General features: G+C 33.1%; 1 protein-coding gene across 11 annotated transcripts in view; it reads left to right on the top strand.

The window, feature by feature from the left end:
• Positions 1-17,126, top strand: part of ADAD1 (adenosine deaminase domain containing 1) — a 98,541-nt gene that overhangs the window by 15,687 nt on the left and 65,728 nt on the right. For all 11 annotated transcript variants that reach the window (XM_049097409.1, XM_049097413.1, XM_049097408.1 and 8 more), the window contains 5 exons: positions 786-909; positions 2,987-3,157; positions 4,423-4,649; positions 9,630-9,867; positions 15,724-15,856. In XM_049097409.1, coding sequence (XP_048953366.1) covers positions 786-909; positions 2,987-3,157; positions 4,423-4,649; positions 9,630-9,867; positions 15,724-15,856 — 893 coding nt within the window. The remainder of the gene's footprint in view (positions 1-785; positions 910-2,986; positions 3,158-4,422; positions 4,650-9,629; positions 9,868-15,723; positions 15,857-17,126) is intronic.

Here is a 17,126-nt window from a genome sequence, read left to right as displayed (position 1 = left end):
AGAGGAGAATATTCTAGAGAAAAAAGAACAATGAGCTTAGTGACTACACTATAGAAAAGCCTTAGAGTTAGGATGTGAAAGAAAAAAGGATTATGTAATCTGAGCATAGAGTTTCAAGAAATCTCAAGGTACAGAAAAAAAAATGGAGAAGAACTGTTAGAAAAAGAATAAGGTGCTTGTTTCTTTAAAACAGTTTCAGGGGTGCCTGGGTGGCTGAGTTGGTTAAGTGTCTGCCTTTGGCTCAAGTCATGATCTCAGGATCCTGGAATCAAGTCCCTGGTTGGGCTCCCAGCTCAGTGGGACGACTACTTCTTCCTCTTCCTTTCCTCCTCCTCATGTGGACACGCTCTCAAATAATCTTTAAGACAGTTTAAGTAGAACAGAGAAATTGATTTGCAGAGTTTGAGTGGATTAAGAAAAAATAGAAAAAAAATAGTCATTAGATAACTTTAAGGCAGAAGTAGAATGGCAAATGAAGTCTCTAGTAAGCCAAACACATCTAGATGTAGAAGAAATAGATGTGTAGTTGAAAACTAAGAATATCTGACAATTCTGTTGATGGTGGTAAAATTTTAGATGAACTATCATAAAATATCTGCCTTTTTAGGAATATTATTGAACTATTAAAAAATGTTCCCAGAAGACCCTCAAACTCTTATTTAAAATTGGGATTTTCCATTTTTTTGGTCAATATATTTTAGTAACTTTAAAATGGTAAGGTAGAGGTTGAATATAGAGAAGAAAGAGGCCAGAATAACCTGTTACTGTTAACCTTTTCCTTTCAGCTGGACAGCATGAAGTTGTAGCTATAGGCACAGGTGAATACAATTACAGCCAGTGCATTAAGCCAAATGGAAGAGTGTTGCACGACACTCATGCTGTCGTTACAGCCAGAAGGTCTCTCCTTAGGTAAGGTAACATATATTTAATGCCACCAAATATTAATTCTTTCAGCCCAAAGTAACCACATATCAGTGTCTTTATTTACAAATGGAATTTTACTGATCATTGAGCCTTGGATATGACAGTCTCTGATTATTTCTATGTCATTTTTTTTAAAAAACTTTACAATGTGTCTTAATTTGTAGATTTTAGTGGCCTTTCTTATCAAGACTTTATGAACTCAGTTTTAAGAGTCCTACAACTTTTTTCTTAATATACCATCTTTATTACTGATCAAAGTAACTGAGTATATAGCTTTAGATCTGGACCAGGGAGACTTGGTGTAATATTCACCCCCAAATTAGCCACATTTAAAAACATCATTAGAAGCCAGTAAGTTTACATTCATGATGTCTATGCAGAGTTTATAGCAGAATGTAGATAATGGTATTTTTTATTAAATTGAGATATAGTTGACATATGATGTTAAACATGTTAGTATGCAGCAGTCACCATACTCCGCATCATGGTAAATGTAGTTACCATCTGTAACTGTACAATATTATTGACTCTGTTCCCTTTGCTATACTTTTCATCCTCCTGACTTTTTCTTTTTTAAATATTTTATTCATAGAGACAGAGAGGCAGAGACATAGGCAGAAGGAGAAGCAGGCTCCATGCAGGAAGCCCAGTGTGGGACTCGATCCCGGTACTCCAGGATCACGCCCTGAGCCAAAGGCAGAGGCTCAACTGCGAGCCATCCAGGCATCCCTGTTTTTTGTTTTTGTTTTTGTTTTTGTAACTATAAGTTTGTACAGGCTGGCAGAAAAGGCTGAGATGAGCATACCTGTTTCTTAAATTCATTGGTAGTCACTCTGCTCTCTACAAAAGGCGTGAATAGTAGGTAGAGAAGCTAGGAATGAGAAAGAGAAATAGAATGAGAACGAAAGTGAAAATAGCAGAAAGAGAAGCCAGCAATGTTACTCCTTAGAAGTCCTCATATGAAAAGTGAAGAATTTGTTACTTTTTCCAGTATCTACCAGATTTTGGTTCTGTTAAGCCATTGAGTTTACTTTTTTTTTTTTGAGTTTACTTTCTATAAAACTTTTTAATGGAAATTTTCAAACACAGTAAGAATAGGATAATGAATTCTATCATTCAGTTTATTAGCATTCTGATACCAATATCTGTGATCATATCCAGTTATCAGCATATTTAGTTATCAGCATTCTGTTCTTATTTAATCTTTGCATCCTCACTTTTTGTTGGTATTTACTGTGGTAGAGTAATTTAAAACAAATTTAGACCTAATTTTGTCTGAAAAACTTAAGTACATGTTTCTATAAGGAACGAATCCTATAATCTTAAAGAGAAAATTTTGGGGAAGTTAATGCAACTCATTGTTCTCTAATCTTCGTTGGTGCTTATTGAATTATTTGACCTCTTTAAAATTACTTCTTTTATTTCTTCCCATGCTTGGCCCTATTATATGCTTGTGCTGAGTCTTTAAAATTATTTCTGATGAAAGGACTAAAATGTTTTTAATAAGCAAAATGGTATTTGTCCCCTGATTGATTTGTATTAGTTTCTCAGGAAATTTGTTCCACTTCTTACTATGACTTATGATTTTCATCGTATTGTTTTTGCAATTCTTTGTTTTTGTCTTCAGAACCACTATGAAGCAGGAACCACAGTGGTTGGTTGTTTTGTCAGGGAAGGGAAAAAGAAGCAAGGAGAATTTTTACACTTCACGTAGGAGGCTGAGAGCAGAACTGAGAAAAAAGAGGAATCAATAGAGAAATGGGTCATTAGCTGGATATGACTGTTTAGGACTCAAACGTGAAATGAGTGTAGTAGTAGTCAAGGAATGGTGCTTTTAGGCCGGTCACATGTCAGACTGGGCTACAGTTGAGGACTTCTTACAGGATTTAACTCTTCTCTAAATAAGGCAAAAGTTATTTTAGGAATTCTTAATTTCCAAACTTTCCTTTGGAGAAATAGCCTTTCAATGAGGGACATTGTTCACGACACACATGAATATGATGCTTAAAATAAATTACTGTAAAATTTTATTACTTAATAAAGTTATAACTCTTTTCTTTAGGTACTTTTATAGACAACTTCTACTCTTCTACAGCAAAAATCCTGCTATGATGGAAAAATCAATATTTTGTACAGAACCAGCTTCTAATCTACTGACTCTGAAACAGAATATCAACATTTATCTCTATATGAACCAGTTGCCTAAAGGGTCAGCTCAGATTAAGTCACAATTGTAAGTATTATAGAAGTTGTTTTTAAAAGCAGTTAGAATGGCTAGATCATATATTCTAAGTCCCTAGAACAGCACTAGAACAAGTAAACTCATACCTATTCGTATTCTCCCTCTGACTTGAGGTGTTATTTGTGGCCTCTAGCTGGGGCCTCTCCTCCACTCAGTCTGATCTGTTACTACTACTACTAAAATTATTCCACATACTTCTGTGCTGTTGAAAATTTTCTTCTTTCGAGTTTTAAGACTTCATAAATGTTAGGAAAGCCTGGTTTTATGTATACTCACATACTAATACTGGAGTTAATGCAGTTTTTCTGAGTCTGTAGCTAAAACTTTATTATCTTGATGAATGAGTAGCATCAGCATGACACTTAAACAGCACAGACAAGCACAAAGGAGAAAAGCAAGTCTATCTAGAGATAACCATGGTTAATATTTTTTTTAGAAATTCTTCCAGTTACACCTTTGAAAACAAGTGCAAGGACTGTTCCTGGAGAGAAGATTCAGGACAAATGATTTTACATTTTTTTTAAACATATTTTACTGGAGATTAATTTTGAACACAAATTGTCAGTTTTTTTTTTCTTCATTCTCTTGTATTTTTTTAAATTTTTAAAAAAATTTCAGAGAAAGAAAATGACTTAACTGTGGAAGGAACAAAACTTAAGTTTTCATTTGATTTTAAGGGACATAAAGGCAGTAAAAAGAATTTATCTTTGCCCAGAAGCTCTAAATATGGTTAATTTCTGTTTGGTATTAATCTTAAGGAATGGCAAGTTAAACATGTTTGAAAACAATTCTTAAGTACATATAGATTTTACTTTGTCCACTTTTTTTAAATTGTTTTAATGTTTATTTAAATTCCAGTTAACGTACCGTGTAATACTAGTTTCAGGTGTACAATATAGTGATTTAACACTTCTGTATGATCCTAGTACTCATCACAAGTGCACTTCTTAATCCTAATCACCTTCTTTTTAACCCATCCCCCCACCATCAGTTTGTTCTTTGTAATTGAGAGTCTGTTTCTTGGTTTGCCTTCCCTCTCTTTTTCCCTTTAGCTCATTTGTTTTGTTTCTTAAATCTCACATATGGCTGAAATCATATGATATTTGTCTTTCTCTGACTTTCACTTAGCATAATACTCTCTAGCTCTATGCATGTCATTGCAAATGGCAAGATTTTGTTCTTTTTTATGGCTGAGTAATACCCCATTTTGTATACTTTGTTTTGTAAAAGAAAAAAAAACCCTTTCCTTTTTCTAGGCGTCTTAATCCACATTCTATATCTGCATTTGAAGCCAATGAAGAACTGAGTCTCCATGTGGCTGTTGAAGGCAAAATTTATCTCACTGTCTACTGTCCTGCAGATGTTAATAGAGTAAGCAGTATGTCCTCAAGTGACAAATTGACAAGATGGGAAGTGCTTGGTGTACAGGGAGCATTGCTGAGTCACTTTATACAGCCAGTTTACATCAGCAGTATACTTGTTGGTAAGTGGGATTTCAGTACCTCTTGGCCTCTTTTCATTGAGTAAATATATCAATATAAAATCATATTTTGCATTCATGATCCTTTATTTAAGGTAAACCACATTCATTGTTCTGTTGAGCTTTTTATTTCATGGTAACTTGTAATCATACTTGGTATTTTGCATGAATAGATAATATAGGTCATACTTTTCTGCATCTTGCTTTTTTCATTTAATGTATTTTGGAAATATTTCCATGTCAAGTATGTAAGAATTTCCTAATTATTTCTCACTGTGTGGTACGTCTTTGTATAAAGGTATCATAATTTATTTAAGCACTTACAGGTTGAAGGAACTTTAGATTATTTCTAATATTTTTTTACAGCTACCAAAATGCATAGTGAATGACTTTTTTATATTTGTTATTTGCACTTGTAAGTCTGTCTCTAAGATGATGAATTCCTAGAAATAGAATGGCAGGTAAAGATGTATGCATTTGCAATTTTGAAAAATGTTACTAAGTTACCCCCCAAATCACATTCCCGCTGGTAATATATGACAGTGGCAGTTCTTCTTACCCTCAAAAGTAGTTACTTTTCTAAATCTTCTTTTTCCAAATATGAATTCTTGAGGATGATAGTTTCTTAGATTTAATTTGGTTACAAAGTTCTTTGCCATATTTCCTTTTAGGTCTGATGCTCTCTCAGATGCTTAAATTTTTCTCGGTCTCCTTTAAGAAAGGTTTTTTCTTGAATGTCTATTAGGTCTGTAAGAATTGTCTATGCTTTCACTAGAATCATAGCTTTCTTTGACTTTGATGAAGATGTAAAATTAGTCGCTTATATAATTCCATGCTATATTTAGTTTCTTAAAAGGATGGATGGTTATAGATTCTTATAGAATTACTTCGTAATAGCTAGTGGTTTGGGACAGGAGCTTAAAAATTAAATCTCTTGTCATTTTGAGTTTCATCTTGCACCTAGCAATGGGGAACATCAGGTAGCAATAAAAACATTCTATAAGACTTTGTAAAATTATTTCTGTTTTCTTTCTTGGCATCTTTGTGGAACACACCTAAAGCTAATTTGCATTCTGCCTGGTATAACCTAAATGATTTTTAATCTGTTTAAGTTGTTTATAAAAAAATACAGATTTTTGAACATCTTGAGATCCTTATTCTGCCTGGGGAAGAGGGTAGGAGTTTTGAGGCAGAGGGATACACATTTTAGAAGCACCACTAGGTGATTTGGATACAATTACGTGAATGGCTCTTTGAGAAACACTCATTTAAAATTTCTTTAAAAGAGATTTGGAGAGCTAAAAGAATCTTCAGAGTTCACTGAATTTTATTAGTAGGCTAGTACAGCTTCTTGCTTAGTATATAAACTCTTTTTATGCCATTCCTGATAGAAGATCATCTAACCTCAGTTTAAGAGCATCCAATAATGTGGATTGTAGGATTTAAAGTCAGTCTATTAAATAGCTCCAATTGTTTTTTTTTTTAATTCCTCCTCATTTAGAATTGAAATTTGCTTCCCTTTAATTCTGTACTGACAATATAAGTGAGGGTAATGACCTCATCTTGTTCTGTTGTGAGTCTTATGAAATCTTTTACAGTTCTTTAATTGTTAAAAACCTAATTTACTAGATCAGTTACCAATGTGTAGAGTATTACATTTTAAGACTTCTTTAACTTTTCAAAAAGCTTAGAGAAGCAAATTTTATGCTGTACATGTTCATAGATGTTCATTTTATCACTTTATGGCAGTATTCTTTTTTAGGAAAAAAAGTCTTAGGCTTGCATTAAAAAGACATTTATTATTATTTGAATAGAAAATAATCCACAATGGGGTGCCTTGGTAGCATGTGGGTTAAGCATCTGACTTGTGATTCTGGCTCAGGTCATGATCTCAGGATTGTGGGATCACCAGCATGAGGCGCTATCCTCAGCATAGAATCTGCTTGAGATTCTTGCCCTCTCCCTCTACGCTTCCCTCTGCTCATGCATGTACACTCTTTCTCTCTCAAAATCTTTAGGGGAAAAAAAAAAAAAGGAAAATAATCCAGAGCAATATGGAAGAAAATTCACTTTGCCTAAGTACTTAAAAACAGCTGGATTTATATTACTTTTCAAGCTTTTAAAGGTATATCTTGCAAATTAGGTATTCTGTTATGGTAAGATCATCTGTCTAAATATTTCAAGAGTGTTTATCCAGAGGTATTTCCATCTAGGAGTTCTTTTCATACACAGATTTGAATTGTACATTTGGATTATAAAGAAGACCAATTGCTAATTCCCTCCTAATGAAAAAATCTGTTTTAAACATAGTTCATGGACTTCTAAGAAACATTTGATAATGTTAGAGATTCTGTTATTCATTCCCTTTTTTTTTTTTTTTAAATCTCAGTAATAGGTTCAAATGTTAGTTAAATACTTGCCCCATATCATTCAGTTTGCCTGTTGGCAGAGTCTGGACTCAAAATTAGTTTCATAACTTCTCCTACTGCTGCTTTTTGTATTAAGTTGAACTCTGATAGCTTTGTTTGAGCATAGCCAGTGACAAGAATCTCACTGCTATGTCTGTTAAACTTGACCGTCTTGAAGGCAGATCCTTTGCCACACTCATCTTGGTCCAATTTGTGCTGGGGATGTTGGTCAGTAAATGTTTCGTGAATAAATGGTTTGAATCAGCATGATTTTGTTTTTGTTTTCGAAAGCGCTTTTATTTTTCTACTTAAAACTAACTGTGGAATACAGGAAAAATGTTATTCTTGTTGCTTTTATTCCCACCCAGGAAGCTTTTAAAATAATACAAAATGGCATTGGTTTTAATATTCCAATCCCTAAAGATTCTAATGTGCACCCAGGATTGATAATTACTGCTCTCTGATAATATGTTTTATATTCCTTTTTTGTCAGGTTTTTATTGAACCATCTATATGGTTTTTTTTTTCATCTACTATATGTTAGGTGTTGTGCACTGTTGCATTATTCTCAAAGGTACTATTCGTGTAATGAAATGCAGAGTGAGCATTATGAATACAAAGGCAAGATGCTTCTTGCCTTATGTCTTCTCACACATTTGTGTTTCACAGGAACATGATTTGTTTTCTCCAGATGTTCTATGATAAATGGGTGGTGGTGTTAAAATGTAATGCCCCAGACTAATTATGTTCCAGATGTGGTAGGGCCAGTACATAGTTCTTTAATGTTTGATTCTTTGATTTATGTACTTTATTCTTATTCATGCAGCCTTTTTAAGAGCTGTTTCCACAACCATTTCTGTGGGTTTATATTACACTTATGGTAGATTAATCTCCTGAGAATCTTTGTGTATAAAAAGCTGTCCAGTCAAGTCCGCTGTGGTCTTTGATTAGATTTAGTTTTTGACTTACCTTTGAGCTTCATGTTATTTTAGATAACTTTAGATAAATCAAATTTTCCCTACTTATATGACATATTATTAGATCTGTATTTTTCCAGGAACAAGATTTAGCCTCTGTATATAACCAAAACCATACTTCAGATTTAGTTAATAGTTAAAGCATACATATGTAAAGGGGAACAGTAAAATTTCTAATATTAATATGCTTCTTTTCTATAAAATTATTGTTTTTATATTAAAACATTTTTAAATGAATCAATTTGGCATGTAAGGAATCTTAAATGGAATTTGACTTGCAGGGCTATTTTTTCCCCCCACATATGTCTTTATATTTTAGGCACAAACACTGACATTATCTCATTACAGTATGTCTTTGTCAGGGATGCTACAATAGAGAGGATGTGATAGATACCTACAATGGAATATTACTCAGCCATAAAAAAGAATGAAATTTTGCCATTTGCAACAGCATGGATAGATCCAGAGGGTATAATGCTAAGTGCAATAAGTCAGAGAAAGACACATACCATATGATTTCACTCGTGTGTATTTTTTTTTTTTTTTTACTCATGTGGAATTTTAAAAACAAGCAAGACAAAAAAAAGACAAACCAGAAAACAAATTCTTAGCTATGGAGAACAGACTGGTGGTTACTAGAAGAGAAATAGGTGGAGAGAAGGGTGGAATACATTATGGGGATTAAGAGAAGAATACATCTTGATAAGTGCCAAGTAATATATAGAATTGTTGTATCTGTATATTATACATCTGAAACTGTACTGGAATTTAAAAAGAGTATTTAGAAAAAGGCTGTCAATAGCAATTCATGTTCTTTTTACATCATTTTCTAGTTTCCAGATAGTCATAACCAGCAGCCATCTCAACAGTTCCAATGTATGGAAACAATTTTATTTGGAAAATAAAGTCTTGTGGCATATAACATTTCTTTTCTGAGAAAAGGGGTCTAATTTAGAATTACTAATTTTTAAATGGGAATGACTTGTCTAATTTCTATTTTAAGTTTAATGCAGCTCACAATTTTATACTGTACTAATGACATTACATCTTTTTGAGCTTTATCTCAATAGTTATTTTAACTGGTTTTGTTATTAGCAAAAATTATAATCAGAAATAGACATTATTTAAATGATTTGTGTTGTGAAACTGAAGCATTGTCCTCCTGGAATAGGTGTAATTTGTGGCCCTTAAATATGGAAAAATAGCTTAATCTCACCAACTATTTCTCAGCCATGCTTATCCTTCTATATTATGTGCTGGTTTCATGCTGTAATCTAAGGAATCAAGACAGGATGAGCCAGTTCTGTTGGGCAGAATCTTATAAACAGTACTATATTTTTGAGAGGACATTTCTGGCTCTTCATTTTTATTTGCTGGAATGTCAATTTGTTATTTTCTGTAGATTCTATTTTGAATGGAAATTATGACCATTGTTACCTTGTCCTGATACTGGTAAAGAATTTAGAAGTGGTAAGAGAGAAGTGGGAAAGGAAAGATATTATTGCAAGATAAATGATAACATTAGACTATTTCCTTTTTTTTTTTTTTTTTTTTGGTCTATTGATATTGAACTTCTGAGTTTTGTTTTTACTTTCTAGGTGATGGGAATTGCAGTGATACTAGAGGTTTAGAAATTGCTGTAAAGCAACGTGTTGATGATGCACTTACTTCAAAACTTCCAATGTTTTACTTGGTCAACAGACCTCATGTTAGTTTAGTACCTTCTGCATATCCACTGCAAACAAACTTGGAATATAAATCCTTGAGTCTGAATTGGGCACAGGGGGACATTTCTTTGGAGATTGTGGATGGCCTGAGTGGAAAGATCACTGAAAGGTTAGCATTACTAATTTCTTTTAAAACCACGTATTTAAGCAGGGCACTTGTGAGCAATGAGTGTTGTTTATAAGTGTTGAATCAGTAAATTGTATACCTGAAACTAGTATTATTACAATGTGTTAACTAACTGGAATTTAAATAAAAAAACTAAACAAATCATAAGGAAGAGAAAATACAATACTGTACTGGATTTATCAGAAAAAATCTACATATGAATGGAACTGTGCAGTTTAAACCTGTGTTGTTCAAGTGTCAACTGTATTTAGAAAGGGCCCGCACAAGTATAAGGGGCCCAGAAGTTAAGCTTTACAGTAAATCTACCTTGGTCTATACTATAATATAAACAAAACAAATCGCTTAAAAAATATTAAGCAAAAATACATTTTTTGTTTTTAATGATAGGCACACAGTGAGAGAGAGAGAGAGAGAGAGAGAGAGGCAGAGACACAGGCAGAGGGAGAAGCAGGCTCCATGTACCGGGAGCCCGACGTGGGATGCGATCCCGGATCTCCAGGATCGTGCCCTGGGCCAAAGGCAGGCGCCAAACCGCTGCGCCACCCAGGGATCCCCAAAAATACATTTTAATAGAACTTTTAAAATTATTTCTTAGATGCAGTTTTTAAAATTCTGAACAATAATAATAGTTATTTAGTATGACAATTTTGCAGGCATTGTACTAATTTAAAAAAAAATCATTGTTTTTCTGATGAGAAGACAGAGCTGGAAAAGTTTTATAACTTAAGTTACATAGTAAGTTGAATGGAGCCAGCATTCAAAATCAGTCTCCAGAACCTATAATTTTCTGAGTATCATTTCATGATTATAATTAGCAAAAGAATCCTATAATGTATTTGTTTTAAAAATTCATTTTCTCTTACTGAATCTGATTTTCTGGATCTAAGGCTAAGGATATGTGTTCTCAAATATTATTCACATATACTTACATGTGAGAACTAATGTACTATGTTATACTGCCACCTTAAAATAACCCTGTAGATTACATGGTGCTGTTGCTCTTTGACAGATAAACTGCTTCAAGCTAGGTTTATTATTTTTCTTAATGTCACACAAATAATAACACAGCTGGGATTCTTATCTGGATATTATTTCCAAAGCCCTTGTCAATAACCATAATATGTTATGCCTTTTAGACATTTCTTTGTAATATTCCTGCCATTGATTAGCAAGTAAAACTACAGCTGCTCTTCTAGTGTATGCTCTTCTGTGGTCACAACCATACATTTTTAATGAGATAATAATGTTAAAAATTAAACTGCTTGTTTGGTGAAAGATGGATTTAAGACCACATGCAAGCAAATGTTACTATCAACTAGGCATACTATTGATTACTTCAACTAGTGTGAATTACACTGTTCTTGCTTTGAATCAGCACAAAGTAATATCACTGTTAACAGTGGACAAACTGCGCATTAAAAAGTCTTTTACTGAAAACACAAAATACTAGTATAAGAAAGCTGAAATGTAAAATGAGCTTAACTAATTTATTATAGCTAAATACTTGCCAGGTGATTACAAGTAAAGAGAGCACATATGATCTAAATAGTAGACAGTGTAGTTCAGCTCCAAAGCACTACATAAAGGATACTATCATTGTAATGTGTAATTTACAAGGAAGAATGAACCATTAACAGATATATGTGCAACAAATAACATAGTATCATTATTCAAAAAAAAGAAGTTACAGGAGGAAAAATAGAAATCCAGTACTAATTGAGACAGTAATTGACCTGTCAGTTCATGATCAAATGAACAAAACAATAAGCACAAGGATACAGTGGTTTTTTAATAACAAAAAGGTAGATTTGATTAACTTATATAAAACTGCACTGTAAAAATATAAAACACACCTACTTTTGAGGAAACTATAGAATATTGAAAAAAAATGATCCTATGTTATGCCACAAAGAAAATCTCAATTCTGAAAGTTAGAAGCAATGTGAGAACCTAGAACTGGACCCTCAATTCTATAGTCGGCTAATCTTCAGCAAAAGCAGGAAAGATATTCAATGGAAAAATACTAATCAACGAATGGTGTTGGGAAAACTGGACCACATTTTACACCATACACAAAACTAAACTCTAAACAGATGAAAGACCTAAATGTGAGACAGGAATCCATCAAACCTAGAAAAAAACAAATGCAGTGACAGCTTTCACCTCAGCCATGGCAGCTTTCTATTAGGCATGTCTCTAGAGGTGAAGAAAACAAGAGTAAAAATGAACTATTGGGACTTCATCTAGATAAAAAGCTTCTGCACAGCAAAGGAAACAACAAAACTAAAAGGCAACCTATGGAATGGAAGAAGATACTTGTAAATGTCTTATCAGATAAAAAGCTATAGTATCCAAAATCTATAAAGAACTGAACAAACTCAATACCTAAAAACCAAAAAATCCAGTCAAGAAATGGACAGAAAACATGAAGTGTTATTTTTCCAAAGAACACCTACACATGGCTAACAGACACATGAAAAAATATTCAACACCAGTCATCATCAGGGAAATAAAACCACAATGAGATACAACCTCACACTGGTCTGAATGCTAAAGGAAAAACTTAAGGAACAACAGACGTTGGTGAGGATGTGGAGAAAGGGGAACCCTCTTGCACTGTGGATAGGAATGCAGATTGGTGCAGCCACTCTGGAAAATAATATGAAGGTTCCTCAAAAAGTTAAAAATGGAGCTACTCTGTGACCCAGCAATTATACTACTAGGTATTTATCCAAAAAAACACAAAAATAGTGATTCAGAGGGCCACAGGCACCCCAGCGTTTGTAACAGCAATGTCCACAATGGCCAAAATATGGAAAGAACCCAGATGTCCATTGACTGATGAATGAATAAAGAAGTGATATCCACACATATATACACATAAAATGGAATATTACTCAGCCATCAAAAACAATGAAATCTTGCCATTAGCAACAGTGTGAATGGAACTAGAGGGTATTTGTTTTAAACTAGAGGGTATTATGCTAAGTGAAATAAATCAGAGAAAGACAAATACCATATGATTTCACTCATGTGGGATTTAAGAAACAAAACAGCACAGAGGAAGGGAAAGAAAAACAAGATAAAAACAGGCAAACCATAAGAGACTCAACTCTAGGGAACAAACTAAGGGTTGCTGGAGGGGAGGCAAAGGTAGATGGGAGAACTGGGTGATGGACATCAAGGAGGACACTTGATGTAATGAGCACTGGATGTTCTATGCAACTGATGGGTCCCTAAACTCTACCCTGAAACTAATGTACATTGTATGCTAACTAGCTTGAATTTAAAGGTAGAAGTGATGTAGATAGTATTTTTGGTTGTGATACAATAAATCTGTAAAAAAACAAAATCAGTATACTAGGAGTTTCATTGGTGGGGGGAGTCTTCTAACTTTTGACTCAAAGAGGAAATACAAGGGATGCCTGGGGGTGCTCAGTGGTTAAGCATCTGCCTTCAGCTCAGGGTGTGATCCTGGAGTCCCAGGATCAAGTCCCATGTTGGGCTACCTGCACGGAGCCTGCTTCTCCCTCCTCTATATCTCTGCCTCTCTCTGTGTCTCTAATGAATAAATAAATAAAATTTTTTTAAAAAAAAAGAGGAAATATAAAATGAAACAGCAGAATATTTGAGACAAGGATATTGAAAGCATTCAATATATTCTATATATATATAGTTCAGTATATCAGAACTTGTAGGATATACAGCTAAATGCAAAGCTGAATGGAAAAGACAGTACTTGAAATGCGTATATCAGGAAATAAGCAGAATGAAGAAATCAACAAAACTAGAAATGTAACTTGAGCTAAATAATATAGGAAGTAGTCTTAGAAATCTGAGTCTGAAAAAATATCCCTAGCGAATCTCTTGTTTAGTGAATTAAGGGAGTAATTAACAGAAACTGAAAATTAAAGGTTCATAAAAACTTCTCTCAAAAATGTAAATATTTTTTTAAAAATCCTGTGAAATGCATATATCTTTAGGAAAAATTATTTATATAACTGGTACAAAAGAGGGAAAAATCTCAATATTTTCATAAGAAAGTAAGGTACCCTGTTTGCAAAGAAAGAGCACCGTGCTGAGGTGGTTCAGAGTAATTTTAAACCTTTATAAATAGCAGAAATTTCCAGTGCTATCTAAGAAGATGGAAAACATTAAAATTCTTTTATGAAGCAGGTGTATCACTGCTACTTAAATCCGGTAGAAGATTGCTGCCCTCCCTCCACAAAAGTTGTATAAGAAGCTTTCTTTTATATCCAAACAAAATATTGCTAAATAAAATAGTAGGAATCAGGATGTAATAGTATATTTAAAAATACATATTTTATACAACAATACCAATTAGTATTTTTTATAGGAGTGAGGATAGTAACATAATAGGAATAACAACAGGCTAGAAATAAATTGTTATTAAAATAGTCATTGATTTAGGGACATAAACAATATATTCATCCTATATAAATTCTAAGAAGGCATATAATATAGCTCTTTAGCTATTCTAGATAAAGATAATAAAAAAGGAATAGTTTGATATTTTTGTTAAGGATAAAATGTGTGTTTTATTAGTCAAAAGTGTCATCATGGTTGATAATATCCAGAACAAGAAACGATTGTTTACTGTTATTGTTAATATTATACTTAAAGCATTTGGACAAGAGAAAGAAATGAAAGATTATAAAATATTGGAAGGAAGAAGGTAAAATTGCCATTCTTTGTGTATGGTATCATTTTATACCCTAAAAGCCCAGGAGAATCATTGAGAAAACTATAACCAAAGGTATCATGATGAAAATACTAATAAAGAGATAATTGATTTCATACATAAGAGCTTTTGTTCATTATTGCTGTGAATAAAACTACCTCAAAACTTAGTGATTTAAAAATAACCGTTTATTACTGCTCAAAGTTTTTAGGTCAACTAAGCTGGATGTTGTGGAGCTCCCTCTTTCATCCAGGGTTAGCTCTAGGTCAACTGAAATTCAACTTGGCTGAACTTAGAAGGATGACATGGCTCTGGTCCATGTGTTGTCTCACCCTCTTGTAGACTGGTCCCAGCTGGTTCGTTGGGCAGAGATAGGATTCCCTAGAGAATGAGAACACAAACCTATAAGCCCCAGGCTCAGAACTGACACATCATCTATTCTGTTAACCAAAATAAGGCACAAAGCTAGCTCAAATTCAGGGAGACGGGAAATCAACCATAGTTATCGAGAGGAGAATCTGGAAAGTCACATAAAGAGTATGGAGACGGGAAATGAAGAATTTGAGAAATTTTTGTAAATACAAGAACAACGAATAATGAAGAGAGTTAAAGCAAAAAGTTTCGTGGTCTATGGACCCACTTTTAATTAGAAACAAAAAATATCTGCAAGGACATATACAGAAGGTCATGAGGGGGTGTATGTATTTACTCTTAGTTAAAATTTACATGTAGTAAAATGGGCTATATAGCTTCATGACTTTTGATATATATACACCTGTATTACTATTACTCCATTAAAATGCAGGACATTTTCATTATTCCAGAAAATATTTCTGTCCCTTTTTCCAGTCAGTTCTAGTACAGCTTTTAATTTGGATCAATATAGATTAATTTTGCTTCAAACAGTAAAATGTTCCAGTATCTGCTTTAATTTTTAATGCAACACTATAATTTAAACTGTAATAAAATTAGCTTCAGAAAGTAAATATTCAGAATGATTTTATGTAAAAATCTTTCACTATTTTCATTGCACATAATTGGAAAAAAATATTTGTAGATTCTGTGTTGATTTTCATCTTTACAGTTGTCAACATCCTTGAATAATGATTGTGAATGTTTCATTCTTTCTACTTTAGTTCCCCATTTAAAAGTGGTGTGTCAATGGCAAGTCGGCTTTGTAAAGCTGCAATGTTAAGTCGATTTAACCTGCTTGCCAAAGAAGCTAAAAAAGAAGATTTACTTGAGGCTAGTACATACCATGCAGCAAAGGTAAGTCCTTAAAGGAATGAAATTGATTGTAGAAATAAAATTTAAGAAAACAAAAATGTAATTTTATGATAATGAGACATAGGAGAAGTTGGTTGAAATAGTTCCTGAGTATATGGTATTGCCATGTTCTGATAGAATTATTTTTTATTTGAGATTACATATGTAAATGAGTGTTGCCACTTAAAGTAGCCACCTTAGTATGGTATATACTTATTTTGATGATACTGATCAAAACCTGTTTTCATACCTAGAGGGAAAAAATGGTAATAAAATTTCTTCTTGTATATATTAACTGCTAACTTTAGAAGTTCAGTATCCTAAAATAATACATTAAGATATTCAGATAAATTAATTATCCCATTAAAGTTGTGGAACTGCTATAATATCAGCAGGAGTTGAACCTGATTAAGTAGATGGTGTACATAGCCTTTTCCTCTCTTTAAAAATATTTTTTTTTAGTATTATAAACATAATGTATGTTTAGAGAATTTGGCAATCTTTTTAAATAGGAAAAATACTAGTAATCCTTCTATTCAAATTATGACACTCTTAATCTTCTAAGCATGTTATTTCAGTTTCTGTTTATGTGTGGCATGCATATATATGTGTATTTTTATATATCTTAAAATTTTAATTTACTAAATGTGTTTTTTTATCTTTTTCATTTGGCATAGTCTGACATGAACCATGTTATCGTGATAACATTGTTTCTGATAGCTTAAATTCATTTTCAGTTAATATAGTATCATATGAAACTCTCTTAATTTCAACAATATGTTAATGCTTAGACTGTATAATCTGTTATATATAATATAATTGAAACAATTATATTAACCACAGGCTTATGGGTATGTACACACATATTTAAGTATAAAAACTTATGTAGGCAATTTCTGGCTCTTTGGTGGCATGAAGAAGTTGTAGATCATCTTTAGAAAAGCAAGTATAAAAAAACTGGACAGAATTGTCAAAAAAAAAAAAAAAAAACACCTACCACTCTGGAAATTGAAGACAAAAAAACATTAAGAAGTGTATATTGTTGAAAAAGTGCTTGAGCTTTGGATAAGAGCAGAAGGAGTTTGTGATGCCTTCACCCAAGGCTGTTCCTGTTTCTCCCTCCTCTCTGGTAGTTTGAATGGCAAAAACTATAGTTTTTACTAGAGTGAGGATGCCGCTGGAAATAGATTTGCTGCTTAAGAGTGGACTTACTTGGGGTAGAGCATAAGAATTTGAAGCTTTGTCAGCTAAAAATGCCAATCCTAGTAGGAAA

The sequence above is a fragment of the Canis lupus genome, chromosome 19 (assembly GCF_003254725.2).
Source record: "Canis lupus dingo isolate Sandy chromosome 19, ASM325472v2, whole genome shotgun sequence".
NCBI classification, from domain to species: Eukaryota; Metazoa; Chordata; class Mammalia; order Carnivora; family Canidae; genus Canis; species Canis lupus.
The sequence above is the reverse complement of the archived record's forward strand: the minus strand, read 5'-3'. Positions and strand labels throughout refer to the sequence as shown.